Source organism: Ascaphus truei, chromosome 2 (assembly GCF_040206685.1).
Source record: "Ascaphus truei isolate aAscTru1 chromosome 2, aAscTru1.hap1, whole genome shotgun sequence".
Taxonomy (NCBI): domain Eukaryota; kingdom Metazoa; phylum Chordata; class Amphibia; order Anura; family Ascaphidae; genus Ascaphus; species Ascaphus truei.
The window spans coordinates 387,141,146-387,163,251 of NC_134484.1; the positions used below are offsets into that span (position 1 = coordinate 387,141,146).

The following is a 22,106-nucleotide window of genomic DNA, read 5'->3' on the forward strand; positions in this document are numbered from 1 at the left end:
CATGAACTTTATTAGGCACTGGAAGGAGAATTTAGTAGATGCCCCAGAACTCCCAGAGTGGAAAGATTATATGGAGATCAATTGCCCGGTCTCAACCCGGCCACAATGGAAAACCGTTATAAAGTACTTGACTCCTGATAGCTGGAACAAACTGTTGAATCAAACCTTCCTAAAATGTTTCTGGAGTTGTGACCAGAGAGGCACAATGCTGCGTATATAGTGGAGTTATCCACTAATATTTAACCTATGGTCAGAAGTATTCCTACTAAACAGACCAATCCAAAATATATCATATGACAGTCGCAAACTCATCTCGCATTCTAGCAGCGGCCAGGTTCACCACCGCAGCCTCCTGGGAAGGGACCAGTTCTGACCATCCCTAAAGTGATTACCAAAGTTTGACAAACACTGTAATATGAGAAACTACCTGTCTATTTAAACGACAACTTGAATACATTTAGGAATACATGGGATCCTTGTCTGAGTTTGGTATTATGTGCCCCTTGCCCCTACCCTCCAGCCCACTCTTCTTTTTCTTTTTATGTACCCCAACACCCTTACCTTCTTGCTTTCTGTACCAAATCTTGATTAAAGTATAATAATAAAAAAGAGAGAGATGACTGGAGTATCTGAGTACAGTTTTAAATGGCACAATGATCATGGCGTGATAAAGTACAGTAGTACTATCTGGCATTCTTGCCTTATTTCTATTTCCCATGCAACCTACAGATATAGCCCGTCTTACCGTTGTTGTCGGAGATGCAGGAAAGAAAGATGACAGCCGCGGCCCACCGCAGCGCCTGCATGTTAGTGAACTGTGATTTCCACTGTTTCTTTCCCCAGCCGTGAGGCAAATGGGGACCTTACTCTATAAAATGCAATAATATTAATCCGGGGCAACCATACAGAAATACCCATTAACTTCAATGCTGCGATCTGTGTGGTACCGCTGGATCGGCATTATCACACTTTATAGCACAATTACCTAAGTCGGGCTACATGTGTACATAATGCTACAGCCACTATTTCTTAGATCAGTTTTCCGTCTCCCCTCCTTAATTCTCTTGTTTTGCATCACACTTTCCCCTATATTAATGTTTCTTCTTTCCTTTGAGGCTCTGTACATAATCAAACCTCCCTAAATCTCAGCTCTGATCTCTCGCTATACTGTTCCTTGCTTGTTGAGCTTTTCTCATGGATGATGCCTTTGTAGTTCCCTTGTATAATCTTCTCTGTCTCTCTGAAGTCTCTTTTACTGCCATCAATATTTGGAACTCCCTTTTCTTAAAGCAGCGATCCACCTCGGCGACTTTTGGGGGCGACATGTTTTTTTCTTTTAATTTGAAGCAGGGGGTCTCCGAAGGATTGAAGCAGGGGGTTTCCTAAGCTGAACCCCATTCATTTCAGCTCCGGGGAGCCCCTGCTTCCAGAGATACTTAACTCTATAGGAGGTGCCAGAAGCCGCTCGGCTAGGAGGGTTAACGTAATGGCGGCATTTCAGAGCTCCCACGCCCTGGGGACCAATAGGAAGCCTTGACTTCATCAGGTTGGCTTCTTTTTGGCCCGTGCGACACGTGAACTTTAAAAGTTGCAGAGATACCGCACCCCCTTGGGAGGCAAGTATCTCGGGAATCAGGGGGTTATGGAGCTCAAATTAATGGGGTTCAGCTCCAGAGACCCCCTGCTTCAAACCTACTGTTACCAATAATTGTTTTTAAAAAGCATGAATTGCTCCTTTAATGGTGTACAAACTAAATCATTCTCTCTATGTGTTCAAAGTGTAACAAATCCACAATACTCTCACAAATATCCAGTGATATTGTTACTCTTTATCACTGGCTCATAGGCAAGGATTCTGTGCTATTGTCCATTGTTATCCCTACAAAAGCACCAGCAATACAAATTAAATTCCCCCTAGAACTTTGAGATCTCGTGGCTGCATAACTACAGTAGTGTCATCATGCTGGAGTTTGAATGACAAAATAAACATGGCTAATGTGGATTGCCGCTTTAAATTCTGTTTCAAATATAATATTTAATGTTTATGCAGTATATTTTAGCCAGAGTTTACTGAGTAATGTTTCAGATCACGTCCTAGACTAGAGGATTGTCTTATTGCCAACCATATTATTTGACACCGTTTTTTCCTTTACAACTGAAGGACTTGAAATATTTATAATGGCAACTAATGTGTGAACAACTTTTTTTCCAGATGGGAACATCCACCAAAATGGATTGCAATATGAACACATCTAATAAGAATTCTATTTTCTAATTTAAAGCTATTTTCTTCTGCTTGCAGATAGCCTGTCTCAGCAGGTGTGCATTATAGCGAACATAAAAGAAGAGGCCATTCAAGTAGGATTTTTGCTTCAAGAGAATCTGAAAATCCATATAAAAGTAAGTAACTGCATTTGGTTTTGGAGCATATTTTAAGCCACAGTTCTTCATCAGCTTTACTTTGTTTTATAATTTACTGTCGCAAATTTTGACCCCAAAATAAAACGGTGTCAAATGATTAATACATATTGTGGATTGTGCACTTGAAAAGGCTTTAATTGGAGTTTAATTAGGGCTGATACTGTAGCTGAGTAATGAATGCAGAATCAGTTCCAATGTTGCAGTGATCCAGACGGAGTTCTAGAGCAGTTTTTTGAAAATCACAATTTGTTGATTGTTTTTATATTACTTAAAATAAAGGATAGAACACAGACAGAGCCCAGTGCTACATCCAATGACATAAATACACAGTAAAGTACCTATATATATATATATATATATATATCTAAATCTCTGTTTTGTTTTTATATTAATAACTCTCCCAAACTGGATAATTTCACAATGAAGCATGTGGATGTGATGAAAAGGACAGGTAAAAGGCAGTTTTGACAAAGAAAAGCCAAATTAATTTGAATGGTTTGTTGCATTTGTTTAATGATGTTTCATTTTAATCCATACATAGGTTTTAATTTTTTCTTCACATATGACATGGAATAAAATGTATGCATATCGTACTATACTTATCAACAAAAATACCAGAAAAGGCATAGGGGTCCATGGACAAGAAGCAAAAAGGGACACGCTGTGATTGTTCATTTGTATGTCATTACCCAGAATCCCTGAGTATGTATGAGATAATTGGGAAAGACAGGGTTGCAGACCTCTCTGAGACATACAGTATGAATGTGTTCACATGTTGTATTTTATTTGCTGTACACTGTACGGTGGAGGGTTTTTGTGACTTTTTTTTTAACCCACCATAACTTATTTTATTTTTAGAAAATACATTATAATATGTAAAGGATTTAACACTTTGTAAATTAACAACAATCTTTAAATGATCATATAGTTTGAAGTGTGCAGTCCTACTCTGATTTCAGCATGATAAAGTCTTGCAGAATTCTGGTCAGTTACTTGTGTTTTTCTGGGGTTTTTTACATTTTGGCACAATGGTGTGTTCTGTTTCATGGGTCATGGGTCGTACTCCCGTAATTACCAAAGTATTAAAGGTTTGAAGGTTTTCATTCCCAAGGGTTCCTGGCACGGGAAAGCTGGTAAAGTTATTGCCTGTTATTAAAGGTGACATCAGTGAGATTCTCTGGTGATTCTCTGGTTCCATGCATCAGTGCATTGGTCATTGGATTGCTGGCAAGGAAGTATTCTTTATCCAAGAAAAAAATAACAATATAGGATCTCTTGAACCTTATGTCCTAACATAATGACAAATTCATTGATGCAACATGAGGATCATTGTTTTCAATTTCCTGCAGAAAGGAAAAATGTATGCAGAGCTTTCCTGCTTCTAAACAGTACGGAGAGAATCACAGAGCTCCATTAGCAGTGATTGTGGCTGTTGGGGATTAGTGAATCTCCTTCTAAGGGGGCTATTCATTTAACTGTGATAACGACAGGCCCGCCAACAGGGGAGGGGGGGGTCTGCCAGGGTTGGCATCCCGGGCCCCCTGCACGGCTGTGTCTGTTTTATATTAAAAAAAAATAAAAGTCAGGAAAAAAAAAATGCCGGCGATTCGCCGTGCGTATGCACAGGGAAGCAGGGTGTCTGGCCTGCTGCCTGTGGGCCTGCTCCCCCCACTCGCTCCCAACGTGGGACGGAGGGGAAGTGCCGTTGCGAACCCGCACGTGCCATCCCAGCTTCCCCCTCGCGCGCCATCCCAGCTTCCCCCGCGCGCGCCATTCCAGCTTCCCCCACGCGCGCCATCCCAGATTCCCCCGCGCGCCAACCCAGCTTCCCCCGCTCGCGCCATCCCAGCTTCCCCCGCGCGCGCCAACCCAGCTTCCCCCGCTCGCGCCATCCCAGCTTCCCCCGCGCCCGCCTCCTACCCCGGGCAGCAGTCGCGGAATTAGCCCGCCAGACTCGCCCCCTCCCACCATCCGCCCACCTCCCGTGCCCCTCTCCTCCCACCGCCGCCCCCCGAGCCTACCTCGCGTCTGTCGGGCAAGAAAGCAGGAAACAGAACCCTCCCGGTCACTCACTCACCCACCCAGTAACCCACCCAGTCACTCAGTCACCCACCCATCCAGACAGTCATGGCAGTCACCCATCCACCCAGGCAGTCACCCACCCACCCAGAAGCAGTAGAATAGCAGCAAATGGCGCACAGCCAGGGAAACAGGGAGCCAGGTGTGGAGATAAAAACGTCCTTTAATTCAGCACATAACTGGAAGAATAAAACCCCCCATGGGGACACAAACACCTCCTACGCGTTTCGGACCTGTAGGCCCTTTATCAAGTTACTCCTTGTTACAAGTTATCAAGTTACTCCTTGATAAAGGGCCTACAGGTCCGAAACGCTAAGGAGGTGTTTGTGTCCCCATGGGGGGTTTTATTCTTCCAGTTATGTGCTGAATTAAAGGACGTTTTTATCTCCACACCTGGCTCCCTGTTTCCCTGGCTGTGCGCCATTTGCTGCTATTCTACTGCTTCTGGATCTTTCTTCATGGCTGGCACGCCTCACCTCCATCCATGGATGTCATAGGAGTGGGTAAGATCTTTATTATTGACTGTCATTGCTGAGCTTTTGGAGGACTGTATATCCATATACTCACAGGTCATTTATACCCACTCCTTATCCTACTTCAGGATGTGTTTAGGAATATATTGAAGTGTCACTAGGTGGAGCACCCCCAATTGTTTACCCACCCACCCACCCAGGCAGTCATAAGCAGTCACCCAGGCAGTCATACAACCAACCACCCACCCAGGCAGTTACCCATACACCCACCCAGACTGTCAAAGCAGTCACCCACCCACTCAGGCAGTCACCCAACCACCTAGGCAGTCACCCACCCAGGCAGTCAGTCACCCACCTATGCAGTCATTCACCCAACCACATATGCAGTCAGTCACCCACCCATGCAGTCACCCAAGCAGTCACTCACCCACCCAGGCAGTTACCCACCCACCCAGGCAGTCAAATGGCCGTCAGTCACCCACCCACCCAGGCAGTTACCCACCCAGGCAGTCAAATGGCCGTCAGTCACCCACCCAGACAGTCACCCACCCACCTAGGCAGTCAGTCCCCACCCAGTCACTCAAGTCACCCACGCAGTCAACCCAGTCACCTACCCAGTCAACCCAGTCAGCCACCCAGGCAGTCAGTCACCCACCCACCAGGGCAGTTACCCATTCACCCAACCACATATGCAGTCAGTCACCCACCCATGCAGTCACCCAGGCAGTCACCCACCCACCCAAGCAGTCACTCACCCACCCAGGCAGTTACCCACCCACCCAGGCAGTCAAATGGCCGTCAGTCACCCACCCACCCAGGCAGTTACCCACCCACCCAGGCAGTCAAATGGCCGTCAGTCACCCACCCAGACAGTCACCCACCCACCTAGGCAGTCAGTCCCCACCCAGTCACTCAAGTCACCCACGCAGTCAACCCAGTCACCTACCCAGTCAGCCACCCAGGCAGTCAGTCACCCACCCACCAGGGCAGTTACCCACCCAGGCAGTCAAGGGCAGTCACCTACCCAGGCAGTGGAAGGGCAGTCAAGGCAGTCATCCACCCACCCAGGCAGTCAAACCCAGGCAGTCACACACCCACCCACCCAGACAGTCACCCACCCAGGCAGTCGGTCACCCACCCAGGCAGTCGGTCACCCACCCAGGCAGTCGGTCACCCACCCAGGCAGTCGGTCACCCACCCAGGCAGTCTGTCACCCACCCAGGCAGTCTGTCACCCACCCAGGTAGTCGCTCACCCAGGCAGTCAAGGCAGTCACCAACCCACCCAGGCAGTCACCCACCCAAGCAGTCACTCACCCACCCAGGTAGTCACCCAGTTACTCACTCACCCAGTCACTCACCAAGTCACTCACTCACCCAGTCACTCACTCACCCACACAGTCAAGTCAGTCACTCACCCACCCAGGTAAGCAGTCAGCCGTCTTTTGTTGAAAATATAAAAATAAACATATTGCATTGTTATGTTTTTTTCCGTATTACAATAAAAAGAAAACAGTTAAGTAAATGGTGCGCGCTAAAAAAATTTTTTTTCGTAGTAGGTGCGCTATGTGTTCGTGGGGGGGGTGGGGGGGTTGGGGCCTGCTCCTTTCATTTGTCCTTGGCCCCATGATTTCGGTTGGTGGCCCTGGATAACGGATTTGCATTTCTCTGTATTCATTAAAACGTATTGCATGTGTAAACCGCGGAAAAAAATACTTCTTTTTTAAAAATGATTTGGTTATGACTTTGCAATTCCGGGCAAATGAGGTAGAAGTGCTAAATGACATATTCAATGGGTTTGCAACTTGCCTGTAAAGTTATAGCAATAAATCTTCCTTTCTCCCACTCCCCAACAAAAGCTTAATTTCACCTACCTGAGGGGGTGAGATTTCTAACTATCAGTTTCTGTGCAGTATTGCAGCAAATTGGGCAAAAGTGTATGCAAATAAGATGTGAAAGTGCAATTTTTATGCAGAGAAATTTGTAATGAATACCAGATTTTTATTGCGTCAAATTTAATTCCGTATTAGATCAGTTTTACTGTACATTGAAAATATCGAAGTTTAATGAACAGGCCCAGATGGGTCGAAAACTAAAAGAAAACAAAACTTATGCATTTTTTCACTTTTTTTAATATGCTCAATGAACTTAGAGCCATAAAGTCCCAAAAGGAAAACAAATCTTCATAGTTTTTCTTTGATTACTGTACATGTACCGTATGAGCTAATGAAATCAGTATAGATTACTAAGCCAGCGTTTCTCAACCAGGGTGCCGGGGAAAACACTGGTGTGCCGTGGCTCTCTACAAAGGATGCCGGGGGCCCTGGTGTGCCGCAGCCCTGGGAGAAAAGCTCTGCTGGCTGCTCACCGTGCACGTCCTGCGCTGCTCGCCGTGCACGTCCTGCGCTGCCTGGAGACGCAGAGGCTGCGATCGGCCTCTCCTCTCTCAGTCCCGCACAGAGGGAAGAGGAGACTCTCCAACTCCAGACAGCACAGGACGTGCCCACTGACCATGTGTGTCGGAGGGATGGAGTGAGGGCTTTGTGTGTCGAGGGGAGTGTGATCTTTGTTTGGGGATGAATGGGTTACGTGTAAGTGAGGAGGGGATGAGTGAGGTCTTAATAGCAGCGGTGGCCAGAGATTTGAATAATCCTTCAGGGGTGCCCCTGCTCAAAAAAGGTTGAGAACCACTGTACTAAGCTATTTGCTATTTTGCCGTATTATAAAGGAGAGCATTTTTGTTTTAAAAGCCTATGCAAAAACACCTTATGCATTTGGTTTCATATTTCTTCGATATTACAAAGAATAAAGCAGAGGATCAAAATGTTCTGCATGATTTTTTAGGTATGTAGGTATTATGTCCCTTGAGTTCAACCTTTGTTAAATTCTAATTGGGTGAGACACTCATCCTATATTAATAGTTATATTGCTCCAGGTGAAGGCAAACAATAAAACCCAGTGTAACATTTGCCCATTGTGTTGCACAAAGGGAAAAAGTACAAGTATTGCTGAGTGCCAGCACACTTCAACGACTGCATAATTTATTAGTATTCTTCAGACTACAGTTTAATTGGCCCTGTTAAATCGTAATCCTTAAGCTTTTTTATGGCTGATCTAATAATCGGCAGTGTCAGTCACATTATCTGTTGTCTCCTCAGGTAGATTGTTCTCCACCCTAATGTCTCCACGACTGCAGATAAGAATACTCATGTCTGGGATGAGAGGGATTTTTTTATAGGGCCACATTCCTGAGGGCAACAGAAACCAAACATTTGTCACCAACATTACATAGTACATGAGGTAAAAAAAATACATATGTCCATCAAGTTAAAGTGAAGTTAAAATTAATTTGAGTTGCTCTTCTTTTAATTATAGTTATATTGATTCAGAAGAAGGCAAACAAATACCCCAGAGAAACATTTGCCCATTATTCCCCTTATTTAGTAAGCGTCAATATCGCTGATTCGTCACTATTGCACGGAAAGCCCCATTGAAGTCAATTGTTTTTTTTTTGTGCAATAGCCCAATATCAATGCAATCGCAGCTTACTTGGCAAGGGCCTATGTCTCATCAGGGGAAACATTTATTCCTTCCTGACTCCAGTAACTGGTATTTTATTTCTCTCTGGATCAACAAACATATTATTTTTTAATTACTTGTCAGATCTCTGTATACTTTTTTTCCCTAAAAAGATTTCTTACCTTTTCTTAAAGATATCTATTGTATTTGTATTGTTTTTTCCACCACAGTCTCCATGGGTAGTACTGTACATTTCACATTTTTACTACTCTTAATGTAAAGAACCCTTTCCTTTGCTGCTAATGAAATCTCCTTTTCTCCAATCTTAAGCAATGGCCCTGTATCATTTGTACTGTCTGGGATTAAATGTTCCTTGTATTAACCTTGATTATAGGCTAAAGCTGTTAAATTCTGGGCATTATTGAAATCCCTGCTCGCTGATTGGTTAAAATTCTGGGCATTATTCAATCAGTAATGGCCCGCAATTTTTGGTACTGTCAGGAATCCACTCCTGGGTTTGGCTGGAGCCCATCCACCCGGAGCTTTGCAGGTTCCAGACAAACTATTCCCTGCTTCTGCAATCACCTGCCTCTTGCTGCCTCCTGTGCAGCTCTGGCCTGATTGGCCTCCTGTGCTATTTAGTTCCTGCCCCGCCCTCAGGAAGTTGCTGGACATAGACTTTGCAATCCAAGTTGCAAGTAACTGTGCTTGTCACAGACTCTCTGTTTGGCCTGCTAGGCCTCCTTGTGCCTTGTATCCTGCGCCTAGTCCCCTGCATCCCAAGGCCTTCTTGCATAGCAGCCCCGGCGCTGCTTTCCTTATTCCTGGCAGACTTCGCCTTCGCCGCGCTGTAGCGGCATATGCTGGTTTCCCCAGCGTTTCCTGTGGCGTATCTGCACCTCTGGTTCCTGCTTCATCCAAGTGGAGTTTACTCCTGGCCTTTTCCTGACGCACTGCAGCACCTTCGCTGAAGCATCTCTGCTGCAGTGGCTTCTTTCAAGGTTCTAGCCTCATATGCTGAAGTACCTTCACCCAATATTTCCTGTTGATGACCTCGGCTTGTTTCCTCGACCACCGCTCCTGTGCCACCTGCCTTGACCCCTGCCTGGATAACGTTAACCCTACTTTCTCCAATCCTGACCTGGCTATGTCTGATTATGGAATCCGCACTCCGGACCTGTCTCCGTGGCTTAAGGTCGGTGCTTATACATCCCCACCTCAGCCCCGCGGTCCGGTACCAGTTTGTGGCAAGCACATACGTTACAGGTACCCTGCAAAAATTTTCAGCCAACCGGCTTTCAGTTCTCATTCACAAAGAGTGAGATTAGCTCTAAGACAGGGGAGGCGATGGGACAGGAGGCAGCAGCAAGGCACTGACTCCTCCCCCACCATGCCTGAAGAGAGCTTCACACAGGAGATTGAGGGGAAACTTTGTGTGTCTGTTGTGTGTTTTGTGGGTGGAGGAGGGGTGCAGAGTGTTTTTTTTGGTGTGTGTGTCTGCAGTGTGTGGGTTCACAGGGGGGCTGCAGTGGGTGCAGGGAGGGGGCTGCTGGTGTGTTTTTGTGGATGTAGAGGTGGCAGAGTCTGTTTTGTTGGTTTGTGTGTGTCTCTGCAGTGTGTGTTTTGTGGATGCAGAGGGGGGGGGGCTGTAGTGTGTGTTTTGTGGGTGTAGAGGGGGCTGCTGGTATGTGTTTTGTGGATGTAGAGGGAGGCAACAGTCTGTTTTTGTTGGTGTGTGTCTGCAGTGTGTTTTGTGTGTGTAGAGGGGGGGCTGCAGTGTTGGTGTCAGTGGGTGGAGGAGGGGTGCAGTGTGTTTTTTGGTGTGTGTGTGTCTGCGTCTGCAGTTTTGTGATTTTACAGGGGGCTGCAGAGTGTAGAGGGGGGACTGCTGTGTGTGTGTGTTTTGTGAGTGTAGAGGGTGGAGAAGGGCTGTAGTGTGTTTTGTGAGTGTAGAGGAGGGGGGCTGCAGAGTGTATTTTTGAGGACAGCAGAGTGTGTATATAGAGGGGAGGTTATATATATCTATATATTTGGAAAGAAAAAAGAAAAAGTGTCCCACTGAAAGCATTCAAGCAAAATAATAATACATTTGTTTATTCAAAAAGACAAGGATAGGAGACTTCCGGTGACGTCAACGGAGATGGTCGTTTGAGAAGGGAGCTCCCGACACCCTCCTAAGCAAACGCTAGACCGAGCACTTCCCAAGTAGCAAAATCCCCCAGGAAAGCCCTCCAAATCTCCCCCGAAGTAGGCGCAATGCTGCCGAAAAACAAACGGACCCAAAACACGGTCGCTAAGTTTTTCTCGCCCGCGCAACGCCAGATGGAGCCGTCCGCCGAGGTCCAAGATGGCGGCGCGGACCCCGACCACGCCGGGAGAGGAGCGGAGCAGGCCCAGATGGAAATCCCAGAACATGGCCTGGACAAGGTCTTCTTCGAGGCTCTATTTATAAAAATGAGGAGGGGGTTCCAGGAAGACCTGTCTACAGCTCTAGAGGGTCTCGGGTCGGACATAGGTAATCTTGCCGCACGTGCTGATGCCCTGGAAGCTAAAGTGGAGGAGGTTTGTCTGGCCCAATCCAACACTGAAGATGAGGTGAACAGGCTTGGTCATCTCGTTAATGAGCTTAGGGACGCCCTCGACGACCAGGAAAATAGACAGCGAAGACAAAACCTGCGCATCAGAAACGTTCCTGAATCCATCCTCCCCGACACTATTCAGACTTACCTGCGCAAAGTCTTCTTGATGCTAGTGCCAGACCTCCAAGAACACAAGTTACAGATGGATCGTGCTCATCAGGCCCTTGGACCCAAATCCCCAGATCCCAACCGCCACAGAGACATCATAGTCAAACTGCCAGCCTATGCCGCAAAGGAGAGAATTATGACCGCTAGCAGAGGGGCAGGAGATCTACAGATTGGAGAAGACACTCTACAAATCTTTGCTGACCTGTCTGTGGTCACGATCAGCAGACGAAGAGAAATGAAACCCTTAACTACCACCCCAAGGGCACAAGGCATCCGATACAGATGGGGTTCCCCTTCAAGTTGGTGGTTCCCAGAAATGGCCGCTACCTAACTATCTCGGACCCAGAAGAGTCTCAGGAATTCCTCAAAGCTCTTGGAATAACCCTTCCACAAGCCAGGCAGCCACCCTCCAGAGTCCCAAACAGACCGACCCCCTCAGAGACCCCCCGTGCCTCGGAGCGTTTTGCAAGTCAGAAGCAGCATTAGGGTCAACTGCGCCCACCTTTCACATTCTGGCGGCTGAGATAACTCTCTCCCTAAAACCCCGTACCTGCCAAACCGCCGCTGCAGACCTACTGTGTGCTGGAAAGTACCTGAAAAACTGCAAGAGAACCCCCCCCCCCGCTGAGAGACCCCGACTACCCACTTACCTGCTGTTCCTGCTCCCTCCAAAAAGGTATTTTGTGTCATGTGAATACGTCATAAGTGATTATGTAGCCAAGTAGCAATCTCCTTCCCCCTCCCCCCCTCCCTCCACCCCCTTTCCTTCCCCCCTCAAACCCCTCCCCCCCTCTCCTCCCCCTCCCTCGCTCCCTCCCCCCCTCCCACCACAGAGCCCTAGAGGTTGCAAAATGGCAAACACGAGTGGTAAAGGCTCCATATTACGCTTTAATGTAATGTCTAAAACCTGTCCAGATTATGCAGACATACAACCTGTGTAGAAAGAATCCGTAAATGCTATACCAAGGTTTAAAGGTTACAAGAAATCTGTACTCGATCAATACAAGTAAATGACTAGCACGCTCCCAGGAGCGGCAGAAGCACTCCTTGGACCTTTCCTCCCACCTCCCCCCCCCCCCCCGTTTCTCCTTTCCTCCCTCCCGTTCTATTTCTCACTACCTCTCAGATCAGCTCCAAGTCCCACGACCCTGCACGCACCATAGACTGCCAAATGGCATAGTTAAGATTAATGACAGTTTCCTCTCCACTAAGTCTTAACAAGTGGCGTAAGTTTTGTTTCATGGAGGGTGTCGGGCCCTGTGCCCTGTTTCCTGGCCCACTCCAGGTTTGGTGTCCTGGAAGGATCTCCAGGGGTGTTTGACCCCTCCACCTTTCTCACTCTCGTGACTAAGGTTATTTTTTTTGGGCCTGGCAAAGGCCTGTCTGCTCTTTCCTTCCCTATTGTGTCCATCCACCCCGCCCCCCCCCCCCGCCCGGAGGCATCCATCCCATCTTCCTCCATATCGTCTCTGGGCCCCCGTCCTATAGCTAAAAATGAGACCCGCTCCGGGGCCCCCTACACCCTCCCCGTCCCTCTCTCCAATTGGGCTCTTGACATGGGAAATCCAAGAGCACCCGAGCCTAGAGCTCTGAGAATGTCTCTCACAGTATAATGTCTTCCATCAAACTAATCTCGCTTAACGTAAAAGGCCTCAGTAAAAAAGAGGAAGCTAGTTCTTCAGGACCTAAAAAAATCAAAGGGAGACATTGTTCTCATTCAAGAGACCCACTTTAATTCTCCAACGCCGCCCAATACATTCAAAAGCGTATTCCCCCAGGCATATTTTGCATCCTCGCCAAGCAAAAAAAGAGGAGTAGCCATTCTAATCAGGAACGGTGTCCCCTTTGTACTTACCAAGTCACACTCAGACCCAGATGGTCGGTTCAATTAGCCATTCTAATCAGGAACGGTGTCCCCTTTGTACTTATCAAGTCACACTCAGACCCAGATGGTCTGTTCCAGGTAATCCAGGGCACCCTATCTGGAACACCAATTACGCTTGTTAATGTATATGCCCCCAATGATAACCAACTTCCCTTCCTAAGAAAACTCCTTGAGTCGTTAGAACAACAATCTCTCTCATCCTTGATTATCGGCGGAGATTTTAATATGGTGGCCTCACATGTACAAGACAAATCAAACCCCGCCCCCATCCTCCTACCATCCACACCCACTCTATACGCCACCCAGTCCCAAAAGAAAGCCAAAAAATTTAGAGACATCATTGAGGAATACTCACTGGTGGACATATGGAGGGCTCAGCACCAGGGTCAAAGGAATTATACCTTTTTCTCTACCCCCATCAGTCCTACTTGAGGATCGATTATTTTCTAGGTACTAGAAATGTCTTCCAGGCATCCTCCCAGTCAAGCATAGGTCCGATCACCTGGTCCGACCACGCACAGATCGAACTCACTCTCTCCTTGCCCTTTGTGAAAAATAACCAGTATAAATGGAAACGATTCTTTACTGAACTGCCCTGACACGGAGCTAGCAATACGTCGAAAACTATCAGTGTTCTTCCAAATTAATGCAGGCTCCTTCTCAGCCCCAGCTATGCTGTGGGAGGCCCACAAAGCCTCTATCAGGGGAGATCTTATCTCAATCGCCTCTTACAAAAAGAAAATGAAACTCAAGCTCCAAAAAAATCTCACAGATAAGATCACTCAGCTGGAACAGCAGCACAAAATCACGACGTCTAAAAAAACGCTAAAACAATTAACTCTAGCCAGATCTGCTCTGAAACAAACTCAACTCGAAGAGGTAGAGAGAGCACTGAGGTGGTCAAAACAAAAATACTTTGACAAAGGCAACAAAGCAGACAGGCTCTTGGCCTCAAAACTCAGGGGCATTCGAGTTAAATCCCAGCCCGAATACAGACAAGAAAAGGACAGGTCTCATACATAGAAAAAGAGATAGCACAGGAATTCGCAGATTTTTACTCGGAATTGTATAACCTCCACCCCCCAGACCAAGACCCGGTTAGCCTCAACACAATAACATAATACCTAGAGCAATGTAACCTCCCCTCCCTATCCTCGGAGGAGGTGGAGAATCTGAACAAAAACATTTCCCAAGAGGAACTATCTAAAGCCATTAGCTCACTCAAGCTAGCCAAAACACCGGGCCCGGACGGTTTTTTGAACTCCTACTATAAGATGTTCATGCCGACCCTCTCCCCCTACCTGTTAGACATGTACAATTCCTTCCTTCAGGGGGAGCCGATCCCCGCCACAATCACGGCAGCAAATCTAGCCATAATTCATAAGGAGGGTAGAGACCAGCTCCTCTGCGGTAATTACAGGCCCATCTCCCTACTAAATACCGATCTCAAAATCTACAGCAAGATCTTGGCAAACAGGCTAAACCCAATTCTCCCTAGACTCATACATGTAGACCAAGTAGGCTTTGTGTCTGGAAGACAGGCCTCCGACAATACCCGCAAAATTGTGGATATAATTGACCACGTGCATCTCACCGGATCCAAAGCAATGATTCTGAGCCTCGACGCAGAAAAAGCGTACGACAGAATCAAGTGGTCCTTTTTAGACTAAACAATGCTGAGGTTTGGCTTCTGTGGCCCCTTCCTGGAGGGGGTTAGAGCCCTCTACCAAAACCCAACAGCGTATGTTAAACTATCAGGCAGCTTCTTGGATCCAATAAAAATTAGGAATGGGACCAGACAAGGGTGCCCGCTATCCCCACTACTATTCGCCTTAACTGTTGAACCCCTGGCGGCCAAAATTAGAGAAGAAAAAAGTATTAAGGGGATCCAAATTGCGGAAAAAGAATACAAAATTTCCCTATTCGCTGATGATGTGATTCTGACCCTCGCTGACCCCCATACCTCCCTCCCTAACCTTCAAAGGCTACTGACCCAATTTTGGTCAGTTTCTGACTATAAAGTAAACATGGATAAGTCAGAAGCCTTAAACATATCCCTCCAAGCCCAGATGTGGAAACTTATACAATCTAACTATAAATACAAGTGGAGTTTCACCTATATCAAATATCTTGGGGTTAAAATCTCAAACTCCTATAACACCCTCTACCAATATAATTACCCCCCTTTATTTGACCCGATTAAAAAAGACCTGGAAGCTTGGAAAAAACTCTCAAATTTCCTGGTTTGGGAGAATAGTTTCTGTAAAAATGAATGTCGTTCCAAGGCTATTGTATACTTTCCAAACCCTCCCCATAGGCGGCCCTGAAGAATATCCAATCACTATTGCTCCAATTCATATGGAACGACATGAGACCTAGGGTCCCAAGATCAGTGATGCTCTCTTCAAGAGCAAGAGGGGGCGTGGGGTCCCCGACATAGTCAGATATTATCTCGCGGCACAACTGAAGCAGGCTGTAGTTTGGAATTATGACCCGGCCTCGGCCTGTTGGCTTGCAATAGAGTTACACTACGCACGTCCCTATTCCTTCCAAGTGACATTATGGTCCACAGGAGGAAGGGGTGGAGGACCACAGAGGTTCGACCTCGGAGCAATGAGATGCACGTGGGACGCATGGCTTAAACGCAAAGGGAAGTATGGTCTGTTAGCTTCCCCTTCTCAGCTCACCCCTATCTTTGGGAACTCCAGGGTGTTCTCAAAGACAATTTGACCAGTGCCAGGGTCTCAATATTAGGATGGTTGCCGACCTGCTGCAGAAGGGAGAGATCCTAACTTTTTAGGCACTAAAGGACAAATTCCTGACCCAGGGCCTACACATGTTTAAGTACCTGCAAATCAGGCACTTCCTACTATCACTGTCCCAAACTTCTAAATTCCCCCCGCTGACTAGGTTTGAGTCCCTATGCATTACAAACACCTACCAGAGAGGTCTGATTTCTGAGATATATAGGGGGATGGAGCCGACATTTAACCCACCGAACCACCGTTATATGCAAAAATGGTCAGAGGAACTCGGTCTTCCAATAGACCTGGAAGACTGGCAAGATGTCTGGGAGCAAGCTGCTAAAACATTAATTTGCACAACAATAAAAGAAAACATCTATAAAATTATATTCCAGTGGTAACTGACCCCGGCTAGGCTGAGCCAGGTCTACCCCGGCACACTGGACCTGTGCTGGAGGGGATGTGGTCAAAAGGGGGGACATGGCCCACATTTGGTGGTCATGTCCGGAAATTCAGAGGTACTGGACCATGATCCAGACGCTTATCTGCGAGACCACGGGGCTCTCCCTTCCCCTGGATCCCCTGGCCTTGGTGCTGAGCAAACCCATTGATGACCTTCCCCCTCCGGTATCAAGGCTGATTACGGCCATGCTGACAGCGGCCAGATGATGAACTCTTTTGATGCTAGTAAAGTAGGATGTTTTCATGTACAGTATGTGTTAATGGTGAGTCTTCATCTGCAAATGATAACAGTGAGCTGGTAAAGGACTAGTCTTGTGAGTGCAGTGTGATGGTATGAAGGGATACTGACTGCTACAGTAGTATTTTATTTTTTTTAATTTTTTTTTGCAAATGCTGAAACAGCATCTGATTATGATGCTTGACCTGTGCAAAATAGCCTTCAAAGTATATAAGGCATCACCTACAAGTGGAATTTTTTTTTTTCAAATCGAAACTTTTTTTTGTAACGATTAAGATACAGTACATATTTTACAATATAATCTATCTGTTTCTTTTTCTCAGCAAATCAGGACATTGATATGCAGTATTACATACATTTTACAGTGGAGAGATGGGAGAGATTCCCAAAAGCGGCGCTTCAGCTGATGAGGTGCACCAATAAATGGTATATATTTATGACCAAGACGCGGAGAGGTATATTGCAATTGTAGGAGTATTGGACCCAGTGCAAACGCAGGAATGTGTCATAAGATATAATGTCTTTTAGTGAGGGAGTATTCAATGCCTTATGGCACCTCACAAGACAAAAAGAAACTCTTACCTGCTGCACTGTTACCGGTCTGCAACTCCCCTTGGATCCATTGGTGGGGAGATATAATACTCACTTACTTGATCCTTTCTCCATCGGTGCGTGCATCACGCAGAGTAGGTAAACAGGAGCTTGAAATCCAGAGATTTGCAGCGGAGCACAGCTGAAGAATGGGGCCAGCACCAGCAGTGAAGGGTTAAAAATATAGATTTATTGAGACATGGTATAAACGGGGGGGGAGTTCTGTCTCCCCCCCGTTTATACCATGTCTCAATAAATCTATATTTTTAACCCTTCACTGCTGGTGCTGGCCCCATTCTTCAGCTGTGCTCCGCTGCAAATCTCTGGATTTCAAGCTCCTGTTTACATACATTTTACAAACGTCATATTTTTATTTTTTAAATATTTTACCAGGAAAACAATACACTGAGAGTTGCCTCTTATTTTCTGGTATGTCCAGGGTACAACATTACAGTATAAGTTAGTTACAAACATGTTTAAAGTTGGAAACAACCAAAGTCTTAAAAGAACTTAGCTGGGAGGCGGCTGTGAGAGACTCTGGTAAATTGTTCCAGAAGTTGGTTGTTCGGTTCGAGAAGGAAGAGTGACCAGATTTTTTTTTAATGAACCGTAGTACTATAAGCAAGTTTCTGGAGGTTGATTTAAGGAGATAAGTGCTTTGTACAGTGGGGGTGAGATGTCTGCTCAGATTGATAATAGGGGCGAGGTTCCTGCTCAGATAGATAATTGGGTAACTTGTCTAGAAAGTATTTGAAGGAAAGATGGAAGTTGCGTCCGGACTCAAGGGATAGCCAACCTAGTTCAATTAACGTATCACAATGGTGGGTGTTGAAGTTACATTATAAGACAAAATGACATATTTAGTTGCAACAAATGTCACGTTTGCTAAGGTGAATTTGGTGTGCTGTACCATACACTATATCCCCCTAGTCTAAATAGCTTTGTTCCCTTCAGAGGTATTGCAATGTCCTGTATTCAAACATGAGACCATTGTACCTAGGTGATTATGTGCATGGTAAATTGACTGCATCATAACTCGTTTAAAGAAGAACCAAGGTAAATCGCAAAATAGCACAGCAATGTGCCTAGAGAAACCCTGCTACTCAGACAGTTACATTAAATACAAGACAAAGTTATCAAGTGCGGAATGCTTTAAAGTTCCAGTTCCTCTAACAACACGTGGATCTAAAACAATATTTTTGAGGCATCTTAAAAGTGTAACTACTGTGAATTTTCCACTAATTGTTTCTTTTTTTTTTTTTTTTATACTACGTTTTGGCAATTGCAAGTATGAATTTGCTTTAGGCCTGGGACATAGTGAAATCAGCGTCGCTGAGGCGGGCTGAGCCGCGCTGAACAGATGCACAAAGCCCCTGCATCTGTAATCAGCGCGGCTATAGTTTCTCCTTCCGCATGCGTGCTGATACGTGCGGAGGCTGAGAAACTTCCCGAGACAGGCAAGTTTGAAATTTGCCGCTCGGGGAAGCGGAGGAGCGGTAACGTGACCGCTCCCATCCAATGGGGCTGCAGCCGGCCCGGCATTTTAACTACAGAGCCACCAGACCAGACAAAGGCAGCACAGAGGTGTGTGTATGTGTGTGTGCGTATGTGTGCGTATGTGTGCGTGTGCGTGTGCGTGTGTGTGTGTGTGTGTGATGTATGTGTGTGAATATATTTATCAAAGTTGCACAATGTTAATAAATAATTTATTCTCACATGTCTTTTTTTTAATTTTTTAAATATTATATAATACACACACACACACACACACACACACACACACACACACACACACACACACACACACACACACACACACACACACACACACACACGTTCCCCAGTAACACACAGACCACTTCAAAGTGACACACACACACACACTGACAGCTACCGTGTGACACACACAGTGATTCCCGCTTCCCAAGCGCGCTTGCTGTCTCCTCTGCCAGGACAGCAAAAAGCTCCTGGTAGAGCGAGCGGCAGCAAGCAACAGAGAGCAGCAGCAGCAAAGTCTTTACTATGTCCCAGGCCTAATGCTTTAGAAATATTTCCTCACTTTTGAATATGCCTCTAATGGAAGTAGTATTATATTCTGTGACATTTTATGTTGCTGCTCGAATTTCGATTATACATTTGAAGTGACGAAATATATTTTCGATGATGAAACAAATGTTTATAATGTTAGAGGAGGTGTTGCATGGCTGGACGCTTTCATTATATTGAAGCGCCGATTCATGGGAAGTTTAATTCATGAATATAAAACATAAAAGCTGCAACTTTGTTGCTGATTAATTGGTATTGTTTTTATTCAGAAGCTGTGGGGGCTTCTGGGTGGATGCCGTAATGGCCTAAAACGTTGCCCCCCTTTTTTTGCCAGCAAATATTTCTCTCTATATATTTATATATATTTGCACTACATGACGAAATGCTCAAATGGTGGTAGGGATAATATGCATTTGTGGATATCCTGGTATGCTTGCTTTTTGTTTAACCTTGTTGATCAGTCTTTTTGATTTGCATACCAATGAATTAGGTGTTTTGGCATGGTAGTGCTGGAGCGATCTCTTTACTGATTCTGATTTCAGTTTCGTAGACCATAGGAGAGTCCCACGCCTCCTTGCACACTTCTTCAGTCTTCCATTAGCAATTTGTTTGCCTCCCTTGTGGTGCTGCCGGGTCTTTCCCTATTGCACATAATTATTGTCAGTGTTATAATTGTTGATACAAATAGCATGTACATGCGAGAATGGAAAATACTGGGGAACTATTACAAAAAGATTATGAAGTAGACATTTTCTGCTTCTTAGGGATGTTAATCTCTTTTCTGCCAGAGGCGCATGGATGGCTAATGCAGAAGGTAATCATATTGTCTGCACTTAACAAGAAAGATTTCCAGAACTTGTCAAGTCAATTAAGTTAACTTCATGAAATAGCATTGCATGCATTGTATATTCGAAAAATGTCTCCCTTACATTCCAATTAGACCAACCTAGCCATTCAAAGAGAAGTAGTGTGTACAAAAGAATGCATGACTTAACAAGGATGGTTACCATCGATTTTGTGTAGGTTTCTATGTTTAATTATTTTATTTATGTATTCTAGTATGTATGTATTCTATGTATTTATGTATTACTATTCAGTGCAGATTAAACATTCCCAAAATATGAACAATATCCAAGACTTTCAGCTATATTTATCATTTATATGAAGATCATCCACAATGCGAGCTGTTTCTTGAATATGCCACAACCAATATGTTGGAATTTGCAGTTCTTGCCATGCTCCTTTAGTGTCAGCAAACCATCAAGAGTTGCATTGCTAGTATGGTAATGGTCCAAATAGTAGATGAAAAATACAAATAATCTCGCATTTTAATCTATACTGATTTTAATTTAAAAGAGAAAAAGCTAGCCAGTTTGCTGCCACCATATTTAGATATTCGGAAATGCAGTTCTGCATCAGTCCTTCTTAAACATTTCGGCAACACACCATTTTAGATACAACTAGTTCATTTGCACATAGTTGAGTACACTTAAAGTAATTTCCACATAAATAATATATTGGTTAGGAACCTGAGAACATGACAACAGCTTTAAGAATGACAGCAGAACACAACAAGAATAATGTTAAATTTATATGCACAAGCCAGGAAAAGACAATCTATAGAAGAAAACAGAAAAGTTAGGTGCACTTTTGGTATTTCTGTTTGCTTCAACTGTGTTCTATTACCATATTGATTTAAATTTGCTACATTTTCAGAAATGTACATGAATTTCATACAAATTCAAATAAGATGTATTAATGGGGTTGAAGGAGTAGCTACAGTAAGTGGTAATGTCACTGCCTTTGAAGCAGATGAATTCAGCTCAATCCCTGTGTCAAGTTTTCTTGTTACCTTGGACAAGATACTTTGGGTTAAATTAAAAAGTGGCCATCTGGTTAATGTCTGGGCTTAGGCTGGACCAGTAAAGCAATGTATATTCTTTGTTTATTTATTCCGAAAAGGAAAGTATGCTGTGAAGACATTATGTTGAAAAACTGGGGTATTTTTGTTCACTGTAGAGCTACAGCTGTATATTTGTAGAGGAGCAATACTGCGTGCGTTCTATTAAAGCACATAAAGGCTCATGTATCCTTACTGAGAGTTACTTTAGACTATTTCTGGTTTGTCTGGATGCAGTCTGTGATCAGCACCAGTTGGTGTTCAGTCACAGCCTGAGGCTGCAATAAAACAAAAGAAATCAATAAAATGGAGTCGATCAACACATAGGGGAAGATTCACTAAGTGCCAATGCTGGGTATTGCACAAACATCAAAATAATTATAATAAGTGTCCAAAGAAATGTCTCTGATTGTGACGGTTCAAGGGATTCCTTCCCCTTCTTTCTCTCCCTCTGTCCCATCTCCTTCCAAACCCTCTACCTTTTCCCACTCCTGTCCCGTTCCCTCTACCCACTGCCTCAGCGCATGCCCCGCAGGTCTCGCGCGCCCACGCGATCCCCGAGCCCCTGCAGTGCCGCTCCCCGCTCCCAGACATCTGCTATGCCCGCGGCCAGTGTCTCACCTTCCCTGGCGGCTCCGTCCGCTCCTCTGCCTTCCTCCATCGGGGTGCCCGCGGCGCTCCGCGCGCCTGGTGGCGCGGCCTGTCCGTGCGCCTGGTGGCGCGGCCTGTGCGTGCGCTCCCTCAGCTTGCGGAGGGCGCACGCACACGCTCCTCGTCTGGGTCCTGTCGCCCTTCTGGTTCCTCCTCCCGGTGCCTGCGTGCCATATCCCTGTCGCAGCCTGTGCGCGCGCACCCTCAGCTTACAGAGGGCGCGCGCACACGCTCCTCTTATCAGGTCTGCCTCGTTCCTGACTCCTCCTCATAGTCCCTACAGGCCATTCCCCTGACTGCCCCTTCTGTCTCCTCCTCTTCTCTCCCTGACCTATCCCTGTTGTCTCCCACT

At 45.7% G+C, this 22,106-nt stretch overlaps 1 protein-coding gene across 6 annotated transcripts in view; it reads left to right on the top strand.

Annotated features, from left to right (window-relative positions):
- The window catches only part of CRPPA (CDP-L-ribitol pyrophosphorylase A), a 366,238-nt gene that overhangs the window by 180,842 nt on the left and 163,290 nt on the right, over window positions 1-22,106 (top strand). For all 6 annotated transcript variants that reach the window (XM_075587219.1, XM_075587216.1, XM_075587218.1 and 3 more), the window contains exon 6: window positions 2,303-2,400. In XM_075587219.1, the coding sequence (XP_075443334.1) occupies window positions 2,303-2,400 (98 nt within the window). The remainder of the gene's footprint in view (window positions 1-2,302; window positions 2,401-22,106) is intronic.